The sequence below is a fragment of the Aspergillus heteromorphus genome, assembly GCF_003184545.1.
Source record: "Aspergillus heteromorphus CBS 117.55 chromosome Unknown BO70scaffold_6, whole genome shotgun sequence".
In the NCBI taxonomy this organism is placed as follows: domain Eukaryota; kingdom Fungi; phylum Ascomycota; class Eurotiomycetes; order Eurotiales; family Aspergillaceae; genus Aspergillus; species Aspergillus heteromorphus.
The window spans coordinates 675,574-692,151 of record NW_020290411.1 but is presented as its reverse complement, the minus strand read 5'-3'; the positions used below and the strand labels follow the sequence as shown (position 1 = coordinate 692,151).

The 16,578-nt window shown below is 55.1% G+C and overlaps 7 protein-coding genes across 7 annotated transcripts; 4 read left to right on the top strand and 3 right to left on the bottom strand.

Annotated features, from left to right (window-relative positions):
- Positions 1–453: 453 nt before the first annotated feature.
- BO70DRAFT_287129 (uncharacterized protein) lies at positions 454–4,266 on the top strand (the record flags this gene model as incomplete). Its single annotated transcript, XM_025539225.1, has 3 exons — positions 454–604; positions 734–4,026; positions 4,132–4,266. The coding sequence occupies 3 exons, from the start codon at positions 454–456 to the stop codon at positions 4,264–4,266; spliced, it is 3,579 nt and encodes a 1,192-aa protein (XP_025401485.1).
- A 901-nt stretch (positions 4,267–5,167) lies between these two features.
- BO70DRAFT_369590 (AHA1 family protein) lies at positions 5,168–6,404 on the top strand (the record flags this gene model as incomplete). Its single annotated transcript, XM_025544689.1, has 4 exons — positions 5,168–5,390; positions 5,446–5,528; positions 5,598–6,256; positions 6,386–6,404. The coding sequence occupies 4 exons, from the start codon at positions 5,168–5,170 to the stop codon at positions 6,402–6,404; spliced, it is 984 nt and encodes a 327-aa protein (XP_025401484.1).
- A 1,280-nt stretch (positions 6,405–7,684) lies between these two features.
- Positions 7,685–9,427, bottom strand: BO70DRAFT_197806 (undecaprenyl diphosphate synthase family protein). Its single transcript, XM_025538563.1, has 2 exons — positions 8,974–9,427; positions 7,685–8,887 (listed from the first exon to the last, which is right to left on the bottom strand). The coding sequence occupies exons 1-2, from the start codon at positions 9,196–9,198 to the stop codon at positions 7,877–7,879; spliced, it is 1,236 nt and encodes a 411-aa protein (XP_025401483.1). The 5' UTR covers positions 9,199–9,427; the 3' UTR covers positions 7,685–7,876.
- Positions 9,428–9,446: 19 nt separating this feature from the next.
- On the bottom strand, positions 9,447–10,166 carry BO70DRAFT_360217 (uncharacterized protein). The gene has a single exon (XM_025542724.1). The coding sequence runs from the start codon at positions 9,780–9,782 to the stop codon at positions 9,495–9,497; it is 288 nt and encodes a 95-aa protein (XP_025401482.1). The 5' UTR covers positions 9,783–10,166; the 3' UTR covers positions 9,447–9,494.
- A 1,002-nt stretch (positions 10,167–11,168) lies between these two features.
- BO70DRAFT_287416 (uncharacterized protein) lies at positions 11,169–11,916 on the top strand (the record flags this gene model as incomplete). The annotated part of the gene is made up of 2 exons (XM_025539234.1): positions 11,169–11,333; positions 11,392–11,916. 2 exons carry the CDS (start codon positions 11,169–11,171, stop codon positions 11,914–11,916), a joined length of 690 nt encoding a protein of 229 aa, XP_025401481.1.
- Positions 11,917–12,358: 442 nt separating this feature from the next.
- Positions 12,359–13,222, top strand: BO70DRAFT_351089 (cytochrome b-c1 complex subunit 6 family protein; the record flags this gene model as incomplete). Its single annotated transcript, XM_025541726.1, has 3 exons — positions 12,359–12,680; positions 12,938–13,060; positions 13,158–13,222. 3 exons carry the CDS (start codon positions 12,359–12,361, stop codon positions 13,220–13,222), a joined length of 510 nt encoding a protein of 169 aa, XP_025401480.1.
- An 868-nt stretch (positions 13,223–14,090) lies between these two features.
- On the bottom strand, positions 14,091–15,903 carry BO70DRAFT_369586 (putative cell surface receptor/MFS transporter (FLVCR); the record flags this gene model as incomplete). The annotated part of the gene is made up of 4 exons (XM_025544688.1): positions 14,091–14,942; positions 15,121–15,463; positions 15,549–15,661; positions 15,772–15,903. The coding sequence occupies 4 exons, from the start codon at positions 15,901–15,903 to the stop codon at positions 14,091–14,093; spliced, it is 1,440 nt and encodes a 479-aa protein (XP_025401479.1).
- Between the last annotated feature and the right edge of the window lie 675 nt (positions 15,904–16,578).

The window sequence follows — 16,578 nt, the reverse complement described above, 5'->3', positions numbered from 1 at the left end:
AGCTCCCAGCCATGGCTTCGTGTCCGGTTGGCTCTTGATCCTCCCGATAGTATGAATAGGTGCGCTCGGCTTCCCTCACATCGAGGTGGTCTTCGACCGTTCCTCGTCTGTCTCGAGACGGTGCAAGGGTACTGATCACAGCCTCTTTATAGCTGGCGATCTTCGAGCAATGCTGGCGACGAGCCGCCGTCCAGTGCATACCCCCCCAGCAGCTGGCCGACTCCCCATACCACCACCAGCAACCAACCGTCCCCCAGTCGTCGAGAGCATGCCCTACAGCCCCCTCCCCTGACAACGGCGTTGAGTGGTCATCAGTTCCAAGGTCTTGGCCTCGCCTTGGGCGCAGGCTATTCCTCCACCCCCCTCTCGACTACCTCGTTATCCAGCCCGTTCACACAAGGCCATTCTCCCGCCGTAGCGTCGCCTGGAGGGCCGGCAGTCGGATCGTCACCCATGGCGTCCAGACAGTACAGTATGCCCTACAATCCTCAGGACTGGGCCCCGGTGGGCAACAGGTCAATCAATGCTGGCCAATCTCCCTATCCACAACAGAATAACATGCTACGGATCGTCTCTCAACCACGGTCAAGCGGAGCTCACTCAGGTGTGTCACCCTCTTCCCTTGTTTTGATTCCCCTTTTGTATGGCATCTCAGTTGTCATTGTAGTCCTGGAGACGACTGGGCCCCTGTGACCTCAGTGGCTAGAACTTGAACCTAATATGAGCGTTGTAGATGTATCTCTGTCGCCCCCTCCGCCGCCATACTCACCTCCAAGCCAGCAGCATCAGAGCCAACAACACCAGAGAGATAATACCGGCCAGAATACTTCCTCAAGGGGATCCACATCACCGAGCCTCAGCTCTTCCTACAATGGGCCGGCACGCCCTGGTGTGGATGCTTCATTAGAATACCGTCAAAGACGCCTTCCCCGGACTCGACCTTTATCTATGGTGTTGGGGAGCGAGGCAGGTCACAATAGGCGAGTCTCGCTACCGCCTCCTCCACCGTTGCCGCAAAATGTGTCGACGTCCAGATCTTCCTCTCAAAATCGAGCCGACGGGTACAGTGAACCGTCATTGGCCATGGCAGGATCGAGGCCGCATATCGTGGTTTCGCCGGAGAATTTACGTCCGCTGCAATTGAGTAATGAGAACCATTTGTTCGAGGCTTCCCAATCATTTGATATGGACCGCCCTCCAGCTTCAAGAAGGGCTGTCTCTGCTGGGCCTGCCGTGAGCAGCGCCAGTTCATCAAGAGCCCACAGTCAGTCGGGAACCCGCTCTCCTCCCAGTACTGGGTGGGAACCGGGAATGCCTCTTCCCCCACCGCCTCCTGGACCACCACCAACCGCAAGGTCGCATAGTGTAAGTGGACTTAACGACCCAGCGTCCTTTCGAAACTCGCTAGCTCCCGCTAGAGGGGGTAGGACGCGGCCGCCCCCGGTTCTAGGCACAGGTCTGGATAGCATTCCGCCAACACCAGCTGGCTGGGTCGATGAAGGGGCAAGCGATGTCAGGCACAAGGGCGACCGGCTACCCCTCACGATTGACACATCAAATACATCGACTGCGAATGGACCAGGATCTCTTGAGTCTTCTCGCACTGCCCAAAATCCCAATAGTGGTGGCCTTTTCCGCAGCCCAGCGATCAAGGACCCCAACGCTAAGGGAATTCGAGAAAGGAGAATCGAACGGCGGAACCGGCAAAGCCAAGTAATCGATAGCCTTAGTGCTATCTCCATGAGCAGCAACCCCTGGGCCGAGGCGTTGGAACAACTCAAACCTTCCAATCTGGTTCTCGAAGACTCTGATGCAGATCTCGACACTGCTAGACCCCAGGCTTCAGCAAAGCTTGCGCCACACAGCAGCCGCAGTACGGGCTCTGATGGGCACCAGGTCACATCACGATCAAGAGCCTCTTCCGGGGGTCTGTTTTCCAATCGGTCCTGCTCAACCCCTAAGGCAGACCCCAGTCAGCGGGGACCATCTGCAGCGTTTGCACAGACACCGCCCTTTTCACCAGGCACAGAAAGGTCGTCTACAGGCAAGAAAACATCGCCGGCATTACCACCCAAAGCACTTCCGACACCTCCGCTACAACTTGGGCTAGATAAAACGCCTTCTCGTGTGATATCACAGGAAGAACGACCAGTTTCTCATATACTCCATTTGCCAAATGATACCGTCACTGCAGTGTCTCCCTTGGCGCCTCGCCGTGTGATAGCACAGCAAGGCCCTTCCTTGGATACTGTTGTCAATCGCGATGACGAGTTTGTCCGGAATTCCATACAAAGACACCGAGAGTTCATTGACAAGGAAGCCGATACTGCTGATGAGAAAGAAGCTTTGCGTCTGTTTGCAGAGTTCATCATAACAGAGTCCCAGATCAGGCGTGAGCGATACGCCAAGATATGGGGCCTCAGTTCGTTTGACGCCGATGATGTACGCCGTAGGTTGTTCGAAATGCCTCCTAAACCAGCAACGGAGCAGCCGTCAAGTCAAGTAAGTCAAATAGCACCTGCGCCAGCTGCCAGAAGGATGGCCAAACCTGGAGCACCAAAGCTGGACATACCTCAGAACCGTCCGGAATCGGCGTGGTGGAGCAATTACCAGCCTTGTCTCTCTCCAATAGCAAGTCTTGGGTTGAGCAACGATGAAATGAGCTCGAGAGGTCGGGCACCCAGTCGCTGGTGGGAATCGAAAACAGGCTCAAGCAGCGAGGGGGGAGAACGGAAAGTGCAGCGTTCAAAGAGGGAGACCAAATACATGGGCTTGCCGCGCGGAGCACTGCAATGGGAAGAAAGCCAGGCCTCGTCTGAAACCGGGACCGGTGGTGCATCCCAAGCAGCGAACCCGTATGCTGCGTATGGCCCTGATGAATACCCTTCCGAGAAAGTTGGATGGCATGAGGACCCTACTCTACCGGACTATTCCCGCACTGTAGGCCTTGGTTATAGCAGACGCCCCGAACAAAAGCCCAAGATGGATGTCTCGAGATTGGTAACTTTACCGCCGCCATACCCGCGACATTATCCCGCCGTCAACAATAGCCACCCTGACCTTGTCAGTTACCGGACGTTGGTCCGATCAATTACTGATTTATCCGAGGTCAAAGCTACCAGGCAACGACATCAAACAGATATGGCCAGTCTGTTCCAAAAACACGAACAACGGGTCAAAGAAGGTCGCCGGCAGTTCAAAGCCAACATCCAGAGTCAGATTCAGCAAGGAAGCATCACATTCGCAGAGGCCGCAGAAGCGGAGGCTGCGTTGGTAGTGGAAGAGCATAGCCTAGAGCGAGAGCTGACGAAGAGAGAGCTGGATGCTTACCAAGAATCCGTGTTGAAGCCAATGCGTGCGATATTGACGGATCGGATCGACCGAGCCAGCGTTTGTATTGATGAGCTACGCGGTCGATTGTTCGACGATGCGCGGTCTGGAACGCCCGATCAAACCCAAGAGGAAGGGGATGAGAAGCCCGAGCTTCTGGAAAAGCTTACACAGCTGAAATGGTTGTTTGAGGCGCGCGAGCAGTTACATCGCGAACTGTTTGATCTGGTCAGTGGGCGGGACGAGAAGTATCGCGCTGTGGTCTTGCTGCCTTACAAGCAGGCAGCGAACAATGACAAAGTGCGCGAGACAGATGATTTCTTTGTGAAAGATGCATTGGATCGCCGGGTGAACTACGAGGCCAGTGCCCTGACGCGGCTGGAATCTTTCCTGGACGTAACAGAGGAGAATGTGGCCCGAGGCGTGGAGATACAGCTCTCGGCGTTCTGGGACATCGCACCGCCTCTCTCCACGCTGGTTCAGCAAGTGCCCGAGAACCTTCGTGGCTTTCAGGTTCAAATCCCTTCCAACGAGTATGACGAGAACCCGAGTTACCAGGACCATCCGTTGCAGTACCTGTATACTCTGGTCTCCCATGCCGAGAAATCCAGCTACCAATACATTGAGTCGCAAATCAACCTCTTCTGCCTGCTGCACGAGGTCAAATCTGCCGTGATGAAAGCCAACTGCAACCTGGTGGAGGCGGAGCGGATCTGCCTGGGAGAGGCAGAGGGCAAGGTGCAGCAGGAGATGCAGGAGTCTCGTGCCGATGAGGAGCGCGCGCTGACAAGCGATCTGAAGGACAAAGTGGCTACGGTGGAGGGACAGTGGGCTGAGGCCCTGGGGAGTCAAATCCAACGGCTGCGCGAGCGGGTGAAGGAACAGCTGATGGTGGAAGACGGGTGGGAGGATCTGGAGCAGCTGGAGCAGACTTGATGGTGATGACTGATGACTGATGACTATATTTGTATCTTCTTGGTTCTGCGTTTGTGTTGATTTGTTTCTGTGTCGCCCAGAGATACCCACGTTCGTTTCTGCTACTTCCTCTCTGTCCATCTACTATGCAATCGAAATCCGGGGTTCCACACTGTCCACCTGCGCAGGAGGAGTGACTAACCGCGAACAGTTAGTTAACTAGTCCTTCCCGTATGCTTACTCATCTGTCATGTGACCCGTACGGCTTCTAGAGCTTTCCTTCCGGATCCTCGAACTTTTTCCTTCTTCTCTTCTTTCACCAACAGTAGACCCGACATTATTTAACGCTGCCTCCCCCCGCCCCCTTCCCTCCCACGGTACCTCCCTCTTTGCTCCTGCCTTCCATTGTCTCCTTAGACTTGGTTGATCTACCTTTGCTACAGCGTCTTTAAAGCCGAGACGTTTTTGTGTGACTGTAAGTCGAGCCTCAGCCTCTTCCTGTTCAACCCCCCCATTGCCCCCCTCCTTGACAGACCTGGTCGGTCACTCCCATTGACCCCCACGTCTGGAGGAGCTGCTCTTGTATGATGAAAATTCATAGCTGGCACCAGTCAGAGGAAGGTGGATCTTCGGATTCATCCTCATTGCTGATTAGTTTATGATCCGGGAAACGCTATCTGGATCCTGAAAAGATGCACATCACTCTTTTTCATTCCAAATCTACTTCAATGGATGGGATTTAATGCTAATTGTGTGTGCGATGACAGAACCCTTAGCTTTGGCGAAAGAAGGAAAAGAAAGAAGGAAGACTCGCTAAGATTTCCCCACTAGCGAAGCTCAGCCCCGCAATAGAGCAGCTTTTCTTTGCAACGAACTCGTTAGACCAATTCATAATTAAAATAAACTACCCCCTACCACCATCATGGTTCTTCACAACCCCAACAACTGGCACTGGGTGAACAAGGACGCCTCTGGCTGGGCCAAGGACTACCTTAAGACGAACCTCAGCGTCCTCGCCGTGGAGGAGAATGGCGTGACCGCCAAGATCTCCAATCTGCTGTCGATGGATGGCGATGTAGACGTCAGCCAGAGAAAGGGCAAGGTCATCACCTTGTTCGATGTCAAAATACAGCTGGAGTATGAAGGTTCGTAATCTTAGTGTTTTCGCTGTTCGGGGCACACCACTGAGACCTTTGGCAGGTAAGACTAAGGACGACGAGTCCGTTAGTGGAACTATCTCCATCCCTGAGGTTGCCCACGACACCGAGGAAGATGAGTTCGTCGTATGTTCCCTTTAGCCCTCCTTCCCTCGTATGTTGGTCGTCGTCCGGCCACTGACCCCTGGTCCTCAGTTCGAGATTGAGATCTACTCCGATGCCTCGAGCAAGCAGCCCGTGAAGGACCTCGTGCGCTCCAAGCTCGTTCCCCAACTCAGAAAGGCGCTCGCCCAGCTTGGTCCGGCTCTGATCGGCGAGCACGGCAAGGACATCCAGCACGCCCCTGGTGTTAACCCTTCCGCCGGGTTCCCTGAGTCCAAGGTCTACCCTCAGGTCAAGAAGGCGGAACCGGCCCCCCAGGCTACGACCACTACCACCACCGCGAACAAGGTTTCCGTGAACACTACCACCGTGACCGCGTCCGACGAATTCCGTACCACGGCCGAGGAGCTGTACAACACCTTCACAGACCCGCAGCGTATTGCCGCCTTCACCCGCGGTGCCCCCCGTCAGTTCGAGGGCGCCCACGTGGGCGGCAAGTTCGCCATCTTCGACGGCAATGTCACGGGCGAGTACGTGAAGCTCGAGTCCCCCACCCTGATCCAGCAGACGTGGCGCCTGGCCCAGTGGCCCTCGGGCCACTACAGCACGCTTGAGATGAAGTTCGACCAGAACGACATCGACGGCGTGACTCAGATGCGCGTGACCTGGACCGGTGTCCCCGTCGGCCAGGAGGACGTCACCAAACAGAACTGGGATGTGTACTACGTGCGCAGCATCAAGCAGACTTTCGGGTATGTTCCGTCCCTTTCTCTTTCTTCTTCACCTTCTTCTCTAGCCAACTGCGTCCTTACCATGACCCATCAGATCGCACGTCTCTGTCTGGAAACATCTACTAATCATCTTCCTTGTCCTCGGTATAGGTTTGGCACTATTCTCTGAGCGCATCCGCCAGTCCATATCCATAACACCTTGATGATCAACCCAGCACCGCAACGCACTAGCCACTCGGTCGGAGTATGAGGGCCACAAGGATCCACCAGTCAGTCAATCAGTCAGTCAGCGCGTCCTGGCGGAGCGGCGGACCGTATTTTGGATTCATACATTCTGTGTTTCTGGCAGATTTCTTGCCCCGGTTTACTCCTACCTACCTACCTACCTACCTCTCTCTCTCTCCCCTGATATATAACTCGCCCTCGATGCTAGGCACCGGGGGTATGTATGCGTCCAACGAATGCACGATAGAAGAACTATGAACATAAATAAGTAGACGATCTTCCGTTAGGATAAACAAGAGATCCGTGCAATAAACATACCTACGTATTTTACTTCGAGAGGATCCGTACTATAAATATAATTAACCATTCTTTTTCTGTATGTATTTCGTAATTCCGTAAGGAAACAATTACCTCACCACCAGTCCGATGAAACAACCTCGTACCTACCTAGGTAATTCACCTAAACATGTTCTTTCCCTGCCTGTATGTAGTATCTTTTTGCTGCGCACGGTTGTTGGCTTCCAAGTCCAAGCCCAAGTCATTGATTGGATAAGTATGCATTGGATGATGGATGCATAAAAGTATCTCCAATCCAATCAGAGCTACATCCCTACATATATACATACATATATACATACACTAATTCAGTTCCTTCCTAACCACTGTAGAGAGCAAAAGCTAAGCACGGGAATCGCCCTCCCTAAGGTACTAAGTACTACGACTACTACTGTAGTAAGTAGTACTGTATGTAGTAATCAATACCCCATTCACTAGGAACAGCGAATATATAGATAGATAGATAGATGAATAATCCCGACGTCTATGATATCATATAAATTAATGATCTGTCTGTCTGTCTGTCTGTCTGTCTGTCTGTCTTCTCTGTATCTTGTGCCTGCATGTCGGTATATACACGCCACCTCATCGAATCCCATCCCATACCATCCATTGGATTATGGATAAGGTAGGGAGGGAGGGAGGGGGGAGGGAGGGTAGGGTAGGGTAGGGGTAGGTAGGTAGGTAACTTTTCCATCTCGTCGCCATAAACTCTAGAACAAAAAGGTAATAAGTAGCAAGGGGAGTTGAGTTAAGGTGAGGTGGTGTGATGTGATATTGAAGTAGGGATAGGGGGGAATATTACTGATGCTCCCAAGTTTAGAAAACAATGCAAGAAAAGAAAGAAAGGGAAAAAAAGGAATGGAGAGAAGGAAATGGAAGAGAGAAACTCCAAACTCCTGAATGTGGGTGTATGAGTGTATGAGCGTAGGAACCCAAAAGTCCCGTTCTGTCCCGTCCTGTCCTGTCCCGGGTTGATCGATCCGCGAGATAGAAGGAAGGAGAGTATAAAAGAAATGATGAAAAAAAAAAAAAATAGAAAGGGAAAAAGTTTAACGATGAATGACAAAGATGATACAACTATAGATCCTTAACCTTCTCAACGACAACGTCCTCATCCTCCGGGAAATCCGAGACACCAGGCCCACCATCGAAATTCCCCTCCGCATCGGGGTTCTTCTTCGACTTGGAGATGCGGCGCTGCCAGCCTATCAGGACGGGAAGGAAGTGCCAGAGATCGAAGTCGGGCCAGAGGATATCAAGGAAGACGATCTCAGTCTCCTCGTGGCATTGCCAGAGCATGAAGTCGCTGAGACGCTCGACGCCGGACGTGCGCACGAGCAGGTCGAGCGGGGGGTTGTCGCGCGTGAAGAGGTGCGCGTCGAGGGTTTGGCGCGTGATGGACTCGGGGGACAGGAAGATGGGGGGTTCTTTTCTGGGACTGCTGTCCGATCCGGGGGTTTCGGAGGCGGCGGGGGGTTTGTTGGAGTTGTTTTCTTGTTGGCCGGGGAGGTGGAGGGTGGAGGAGGAGGAGAAGGAGGAGCCGTTCTCGTAGACGTGGTTGGGGGTGGGCTTGGGACCGCCGCCTTCGCCGGATGAGGCGGAGGCGGTTTCGGTGTCGCTGGGGAGGTCTTCGGTCTTTATATTCGTGGTGTTCAGCGCCTGGGCGCGGATGTTCTGCGTGATGTGTGTCTCGCAGAAGGGGGTTCGGGGGGAGCCGCTGGACGAGCGGGTGGAGGAGAGAGGCGCGCTGTAATCGGCCACGGTGTCGCGGATGGCGGAAGTGATCTCGTCGCGCGACGTATACGGGAAGCAGATGTTCAGGATGCAGTCGCCGTTCTTGCTGGTCATGTCGACGGCGCGGTTGACGGCCGCGAGCACGTCCGGACGCAGGAGGTCCAGTCGCCCCAGGACCCGGACCTTGGCTCCGTACCGATCGAGGATCTCGCCGTGCTGCGCCATCTGGGAGAGCTTGACCCGCGCCATTTCCATCAGGGCGTCGACTTCGAATTTGGACCGCTTGAAGTTCTCGATGCTGAAGGCGTAGATCGTGACTACTTTGACGCCGCTCTTGTAGCACACTTCGAGGATCTAAATCCGGGGGGGGGGGGGGAATGGGTTAGTCGGCTGCTTCTGATTGAAGGCTGCGGTGGCGACCTGGGTAGGATCCGACTCACCCTGGCCAAGGCCTCAAACCCCAGGTTATGTCCCTCCACGGTCTCGATCCCGTGCGATCGGGCAAACCTCCGGTTCCCGTCCATGACAAAGGCGATGTGCTGTGGCATGGGCCCCTGGCGGAGGGCTCCCACCAGCAAGTCGCGGACTTGGCTGATGGCGAACTCGATTGGCGGAGAGGCGAGCAGCCATTTCCGGAACCGCGACAGCGACGTCGACGTCGACATGGCGTCGGTGTCGTGTATGACAAGCTTTCCGACTCGCAACGGTGAGAGCTTGAGGAGGGTGCAGAGGAGGTTCCACAATGTTGGTGTTGTGCAAGCTGGTGTGGGTGTAGGTTGTGGGTTGTGGTGTGGTGCGGTGTAGTGCGTAGTGCTGCACCTGGTAAGGAAACGGGCTAAGGGACACGCTAGGGCGACGGAGAGGTATAAAAAGCAGCTGATGGCGCACCGGTCGGCCAGAGAGCCAGAAGCCAGAGAGGAAGGCTAGAAGCTGGGGAGGATTCCCAGTAGGGCCGTGCCCATCAGGCTACACTGTTCTTTTCCTGGTCGGTTTTTGAGGGGGGCGATCTTCCGGGAAGACGACAGCAGTGAGCAGCGATCAAGCCCTGCGAGGAGATGGGAATGGCGACGGAGAGAGAGGGATTGGTGAGCGACTGCAACAGAGACGAGGCGAGGCAGAGACACCGAACGGGCAACGGGCAACGTATGTGAAGGGTGAAGGGTGAAGACGGGGTGGGTCGTCGGCCGTGACTGGATCGGGGCGGTTTTCTCCACGTGTAAGCGCAGGCTGGTCCTGTCCGGCCGATCATCCCAATCCCAATCCAACCACCACCACCACCACCACCACCAATATCCCCCCTGCCTTCGTCGGTTCTCTCGAGTCAGGTCGGTCGTGAGAATAGTCTTCCTGGCGGGGCGTCAACCTGCAGCCTCCAGACCCTCGGATACCGCGCCGATACCTGGGAATACCGACCCGAAGGCAGCCGGGCTCCGTGGGACACCCGGGATTCCGGCTGCCCGAGATGATATGCTGCATGGTGTATACAGAATACACAGTATACACAGTATACACAGTATACACAGGATACACAGTAGGATACACAGCAGTATATGTATACAGTCGTGGTATACAGTAGTATACAGTAGGCTCGCGTGGTTTGTCGAGGTCAGGCGGTTCCTTCGTGATACATGCCGCAATGATTGGGCTGGTGACGGGGTACCATCTTGATGAAAAATCCAAATGTAACCCGGGGGAGATCCCGGGAGGTATGGCAGATGAAGCGCGAGTGACTGCAGAGGATGGCCGGGATTGCAAGCGCAAGTGACTGCCAGACGGCCCCGCGCACTCGGATCGATCCGTCTTCACGCTCCCGGCTTTGTTTCTTTGCTCGCTGCTGCTTCATACTATCAACTCCCTCCACTGACGGCCCCTCCTTATTCATCGGGTCCGTGCTGTGACGGGTGACTGCCTACGGACGACTGACTCCAGACTATCTATCTACCGACCACAGCCTCTCCATCTCAGTGTTTTGGTCCCTCTTCTCTTCCGCCTCCCCCGCCGTGGCCGTCTCGGGTGCATCGCATCGCATCGCATCGCATCGCATCGCATCGCATCGCAGTCCGCAGCCCACGGACGAGCTCCAGGCTGGTCCTGAGAGACTGCTTCCCTCTGACCGGTGGACTGGCGATCCAGACTCTGATCTGAACCGACCCTAAGCGTCGCCGCCCAGCTAGGGTATCTGAGACCTCCAGCTGTTCTGTCTGAAACCTGGTGTTACCATTAGCCTCTTGTTTCAGCCCAATGTGGCCCTGGCTCTACCCTGCGTTCTGAATCCCTTCATCTCCATCCCCACGATTATCTACTCTTCCACTTGCACGATATTCATCTGTGCAGCACAGCTGGTCCCCGGTACACGGGCCGCATCCTAGACTCGGTGGCCTTGAAAACATGTCGATCAAGTATGTAGATGCCCCTCACTGCCCCGGTCCCGCTTCTGCGATGGTTCCCACCTCCCTCTATCCCTGGAGCTTTTGTACGTTGCGGCCGCAAATGCAAAATAGCTTCTTCTTCTTATTTCGCTGCCTACTGTTGCTTTTCATGGTCTGTTCATTCAGTATGGCCACTGCCCTTGGATGTTGCCCCGATGCAAGCCGAGGAAACCCCGCTAATCCGGATCCCTGATGCCAGCTGGGTGATGCTGCACAGCCAGGACGGCTTTGTTCGCCTGCCCAATGAACAACTGATCATCACATCGCCGCCTCGGACCAGTCTCTCGCTGCAGCCCCTGGGCTCAAATGCCAGCAAAGAGAAGTTCTCCGTCCAGAGCGGCACCGGTCAAATATATCTCACCAACCAGAGGGTATTTCTTGTGCCGTGCTCCTATGCTTTATCCGACATCACCGTTAACGACCGTCCAGATTGTCTACGTCCCCTCCCAGCCGACGAAGGACCTTCAATCATTCTCTGCGCCCCTTCTCCATGTGCATGACACCCATGTCACCGCGCCATTCTTTGGGCCTAATGCATGGCTGGCCCTGGTCCAGCCGGTACCGGGAGGGGGCATTCCCGCGTCGTTGCCCGCCGTACAGCTGAAGGTGACCTTCAAGGAGGGCGGAGCGTTTGATTTCCACAACCAATTCGAGCGCATCAAGGAGCGGATGCAACAGGCCGTCGAGAACACCCAAGCTAGCAGTCGCGGGGCCCGAAACCTCGACCTGTCCTCCGTCCATCTCGACGAGCTGCCTGCGTATTCCGGTCCGCAGGGGGGCGCGTCTGGCACCGCTCCGGCGAGCGAGAACCGCCCTCGAAGCCCACCAGCCCACCGCCCTGGTCCTGGCCCGGAGACGGGGTCAGAACCCATGGAGCCACCGCCGGACTACGAGGAAGTGCAGCAGCAGAGTGTCGCGGAGGCACTCGAGGAGAGACTGCGTCGGGACAGCTGAGGGGGAGCGAGAGCCGGCATGTTTTCTCTGGTTATCTCGGGCCTGTCGTTCGAGATGGTTTAATTCTCCTGTATACTAGGTACTACTTGGACGTTCTGGTTGAATGAGCGAGCCTTGATTCTATTGATAGACCTGATTGAGAAAAGCATCGAAAAAAAAATAATAAACCGCCCCATGAACTACATAGACCTGAATGTCAATACTGAATAAATACTACTGCTGAAACCGACCCGACCCCCCGACCAATCACGTGTGCGATAATTGTGACCATCCCGGCGGCCGGGGCGTTCCGATTTTCCAGCGCCGGCAGAACGCCAAAGCTTCCAGTCGGAAAACCAACCAAGTCAACCTCACTCAACCCATCCCATCTTCACTCGCTGCCCTGCCCACCCCCCCGCTCACCCCCACACATTTCTCAATCCCTCCCCAATTGACTCTCACGATGGGTCTCGCCGACTTTTTCTCCGACGTTGTGGCCTCCTTCGGCTTCCCCGAGGCCCAGGCTGAGGCTCCCGTTGAGGCCGTCGAGGAGTCCTCCTCCACCACCAGCCAGGAGTCCGAGGAGGAGAAGCCCGCCGTGAAGGAGGAGGAGAAGTCCGAGGAGAGCTCCGAGGAGGCTGCTGAGGAGACCCCCGCTGAGGAGAGCGCCGAGGAGGAGGAGCAGCCCGAGGAGGCGGCGGAGGAAGAGGAGGAGGAGGAGGAGGAAGAAGAGGAGGAGGAAGAGGAGGAGGAGCCTGAGGATATCAAGCCCCAGCTGGAGGAGGGTGAGTTTTCCTTTCCTTTTTTTTTGTTTCTTTCTGTTTTGTTTTGAGGATGTGAATTGGAGGGGACTGCGGACAGACTCTGGGATGGATAGTCGGTCAGTGGGACACGGCATGGCATGTTCCCATATAACAGCAGTGTTATATCCGGGGAGGAGCCAGACCAGACCAGAGCCATTGCGCGCGCCAACACCCCCTCTGTTCCCTTCTACATCCATATCATACATGGGAAGAAGGAACCAGCTAACTAACATCACCAGAATGCGCCAACTCCGCCCAGTGCGCCCCCTACAAGCACCACTTCGATGAGTGCGTCGAGCGCGTAACCTCCCAGCAGGAGGACGCCGACTACAAGGGTCCCAAGGAGGACTGCGTTGAGGAGTGTAAGCACCGCCCATCTCCAATCCGAGACCTTATCGGGACCGAACCACCCCAATCAATCAGAGAATCATAATTACTAACCCACTTTGCTTGGTCCAGTCTTCCACCTCTCCCACTGCGCCACCCAGTGCGCCGCCCCCAAGCTCTGGAAGGCCCTGAAATAAGTGACTCGACTCGACTCGCCTCGACTCGACTCGACTCGTCTCCGCATTGTATCGCATCGCACCGCATCGACCTCGGCTGTTCTCTTCTCTGCTCGGCAAACCTATCTATCGATCACACTGTCCTGTCCTGTCCTGTCCTGTCCTGCTCTTCCCCGGACACATAAAATAGACATGATAATATGACACGGTACGGTATAAACGATGGGAAGAAAAGCACCGCGGAAGTCGTACGATGGAGGAAAAAAAAAAGACTCGGATGAATGGAATTGGAGTGGTGGGCTAGTTCAGTTCGGTCTGGTACGGATCGGGTTTCCGAGGGTGTCAGATGGAACTGCCGCTGTGTTGTGTGTTGTGTGTTGTGTATGTACAGATAGCTGCTGGTCTCTGCCTGTTTGAAACTGTGCTTTATTTTTTTATGGTTATTATATTTTCCTTTGTTGGTTTAGATGAATTGATTGTGCTAGATGGATTTTTTTGCCTTGGTCTTGGTGGTGTGGGGAAGAGAGGGAGGAGATGGGTTGTACTGTCTTGCTTCTACTTCTGCTTCTGCTTGGTTTGATATCTGCTCCCTTGCTATGGTGGATGGTGTGTTCACTATACAGGATACACACGTTACACATGTTACACATGCATTGACAAGCCCTGCTGCTATTGAATGCCAATTCCACGACTGCTAGGGTATCTGTCATCTTCATATATCATCATCATCATCATCATCGTCATCATCATCATCGTCATCATCATCATCGTCATCATCAGCCAGCCAGGACATCAGACATCAACATATCCCGAGCCAGAGTATATGTATATATATCTGAACCACCCCCAGAATGACTCTGGTATTATGTACTTCTACTTCAGTTCAATTCTACTTCCTCCACGCCACACCCCACCGAACCCCCCCCTTCCCAGCATCACCCGCACTTCCACTTCCACTCTCACCACCACGACCCCCAAGCTGTATCTCCTCTCCTCCTCTTCCACCACCACCACCACCACGCAACTCGATCGCCCTCTCCCTATCACCCTCACGACCATCAACAACCCGATCAACAACCCCATCAACATCGACCCTCCCCCTCCTCACCCTCCCCCCAACCACGCCAATAACCAACGGCGCCGGCACAACCACCACCGCCAAAGCCGCCGCAAACACCAACGCCCTATGCATACTCCCTCCATCCCCACCCCCCAACGCATCCATAACCACCACAAAAACGCCGCCAAACAACTGCCCCCCGACCCAACAAAGGGTACTCCCCACCCCGGGCTCAACGGGATACATGACCTCGACCAGAAACTCCAAGACCACAGGCAACAAGCCGAAGCTACTGGCGCCGAGCACCGCACACACGACATACGTGGGCCAGATGCCGGCGGTGCTGGCCGGGGCGTAGATCAGCGCGATGTAGGACGCGGCGATGACGGGGACGAGCAGTCGGATGGTGAGCAGGTATTGCTTGTAGCGGTCGGTGAGGGGGGAGATGACGGCGGAGGAGAGCAGGCCGGTGAGGATGAGGAGGCCGCCTGCGATCCCCGATTGGGTTTCGGTGAAGTGGTGCGGGGAGAGGATTTGGTTGAGTAGCGTGGAGATACTGTTGAAGAGGGCGACGTAGACGGTGAAGGGGAGGAGGATGAGGTGGAAGGTTGGGGTGTGGAGGAGGTGGGAGAGGGAGGAGAGCGGGGGAGGGAGGTGGAGTGGAGGGGGGTGGAGGAGGGGCTGGGTGGGGTGGGGGGCCGGAGGGGAGGAAGAGCGAGGGGAGGGAGGCGATTGTGGCCTGTTTGTTGTTAGTTAGTGTGGGTGGTTGGGTTGGGTTGGGTTGAGTAGACCCTGTATAACTCTCTCTGATATGGATTCCAACCAGAAGAAATGAAGGGGAAAAAAAAAAAAAACTCACAATAATAGTAACCCCCAACACCATCCCCGGCACATCTCCCGGCTCCGTCACCCAAAACCCATCGATCAGCTCGCCCAGCGCCGCGCCCAACGGGTTCGCCAGCGTCGCGACCGCCGTGGCGCTGGTGCGGCCCTGATCCGAGAACCACAGGTCGCTGTATCGGGTCGGCGCGCTGAGGCAGAAGGGCTGCGCCAGCCCGATGAGAATCTGCCCGAACATCGCGACCCCGAAGTTGCCCGCCCGCGTGCCGCCATAGCGGATCCAGTTGCCGATCAGCAGCAGGGCGGAGGTGGTGATGATGGCGGGCTTGGGGCCGCCTTTATTGAGGGTTATGATGACGATTCTGGGGGGTTAGTTAGGGTTGAGGGTTAGGTTTGGCTGGGGAGTTGGGATAGGAGGATGGGAGGAGAGGAGTGGGATCAACTCACGGACTCGAGACGCAAAAGGCAAAGAGATATCCGGTGCTCATCCAGTTGACGGCGCTTTCACTGACCCCGAAGTACTGCGCGGTGGTGGTGGATATCGAGGAGAAGGTGAGCCACTGGATGATATGATATCATGGATGGTTAGCAGGTGGATATTCAGATATTCAGTCATCCAGACAGAGTAGGTAAGAAAATGAAAGCGAAAGTAAGATGTAATAAAACTTACATCCCAGCTGACGACAATATTCAACAGCACCAGTTGTCCCAGCCCCCAGAACCGCCGCTTATAGACCCTATAGACCGGCGCCGAGGGAGGCAGTTCAACCGGCAGCGCTGTCGTGACCGATTCATGGTGCATGTCTAACGAGCACTGGGGAAGCTTGGAATCGGAATCCATCGCCATGAACTGACCGCGGGGGTGCAGGATGGACAGGGAGAGAGGGGAAGCAACGAAGCAATCACTCTTTATTATCTCTCTGGCAATCAAGAGCACACCACTGATCCGCGGGGTCGAGCCGAGGGCATCAACCGGTTTAATATATTCCTCAGCCAAGCACGGCTGGTGCGCAGCAATAAGAGAGATAGATAGGCTTTTTTTTTCCCACCATCTCATCGGTGAATCCGCCCGAGGTCTGGCGGGTTACGGGTTACATCCAGGGGAGGGCACCCAAAATTGGGGGGAGTGGTGGTCTGGTTGTCTCCTGATCGTCTGGGTCTGGTTTCAGGGTTTGTGGTTGCTTGGGCGGTTGAGACCTCCGCCGGTGGGAAGTCCACCTGAAGTCTTGGTTCCAGAGAGAAATAAAGAAAGAGTGTGAGACAGAGAGAGAGAGAGAGAGAGAGAGAGAGAGAGAGATCGGAAAAGACATCCTGATTGGTGATCTGAGGGTCCTATCGGCAGCGATTATCAGCTATTCACATGAAGAAATGAGGGGAGAAACGAGGGGAAGAGAGACTAAGGCCAAGACTAAGGCCAAGACTAGGGCTGTGAGAGACTGAGAGTGTGTCAGTGGTCAGTGTCAGTGTCAGTGTCAGT

What these genes read in the sequence shown, in the direction of transcription:
- BO70DRAFT_197806 (XM_025538563.1), bottom strand. Translation starts at nt 9,198, where the DNA reads ATGTCGACGTCGACGTCGCTGTCGCGGTTCCGGAAATGGCTGCTCGCC. An exon ending in GGTTTGAGGCCTTGGCCAGG is followed by an intron (nt 8,888 to 8,973) that starts GTGAGTCGGATC and finishes CCCCGGATTTAG; the next exon opens with ATCCTCGAAGTGTGCTACAA.
- BO70DRAFT_360217 (XM_025542724.1), bottom strand. Translation starts at nt 9,782, where the DNA reads ATGATCGGCCGGACAGGACCAGCCTGCGCTTACACGTGGAGAAAACCG.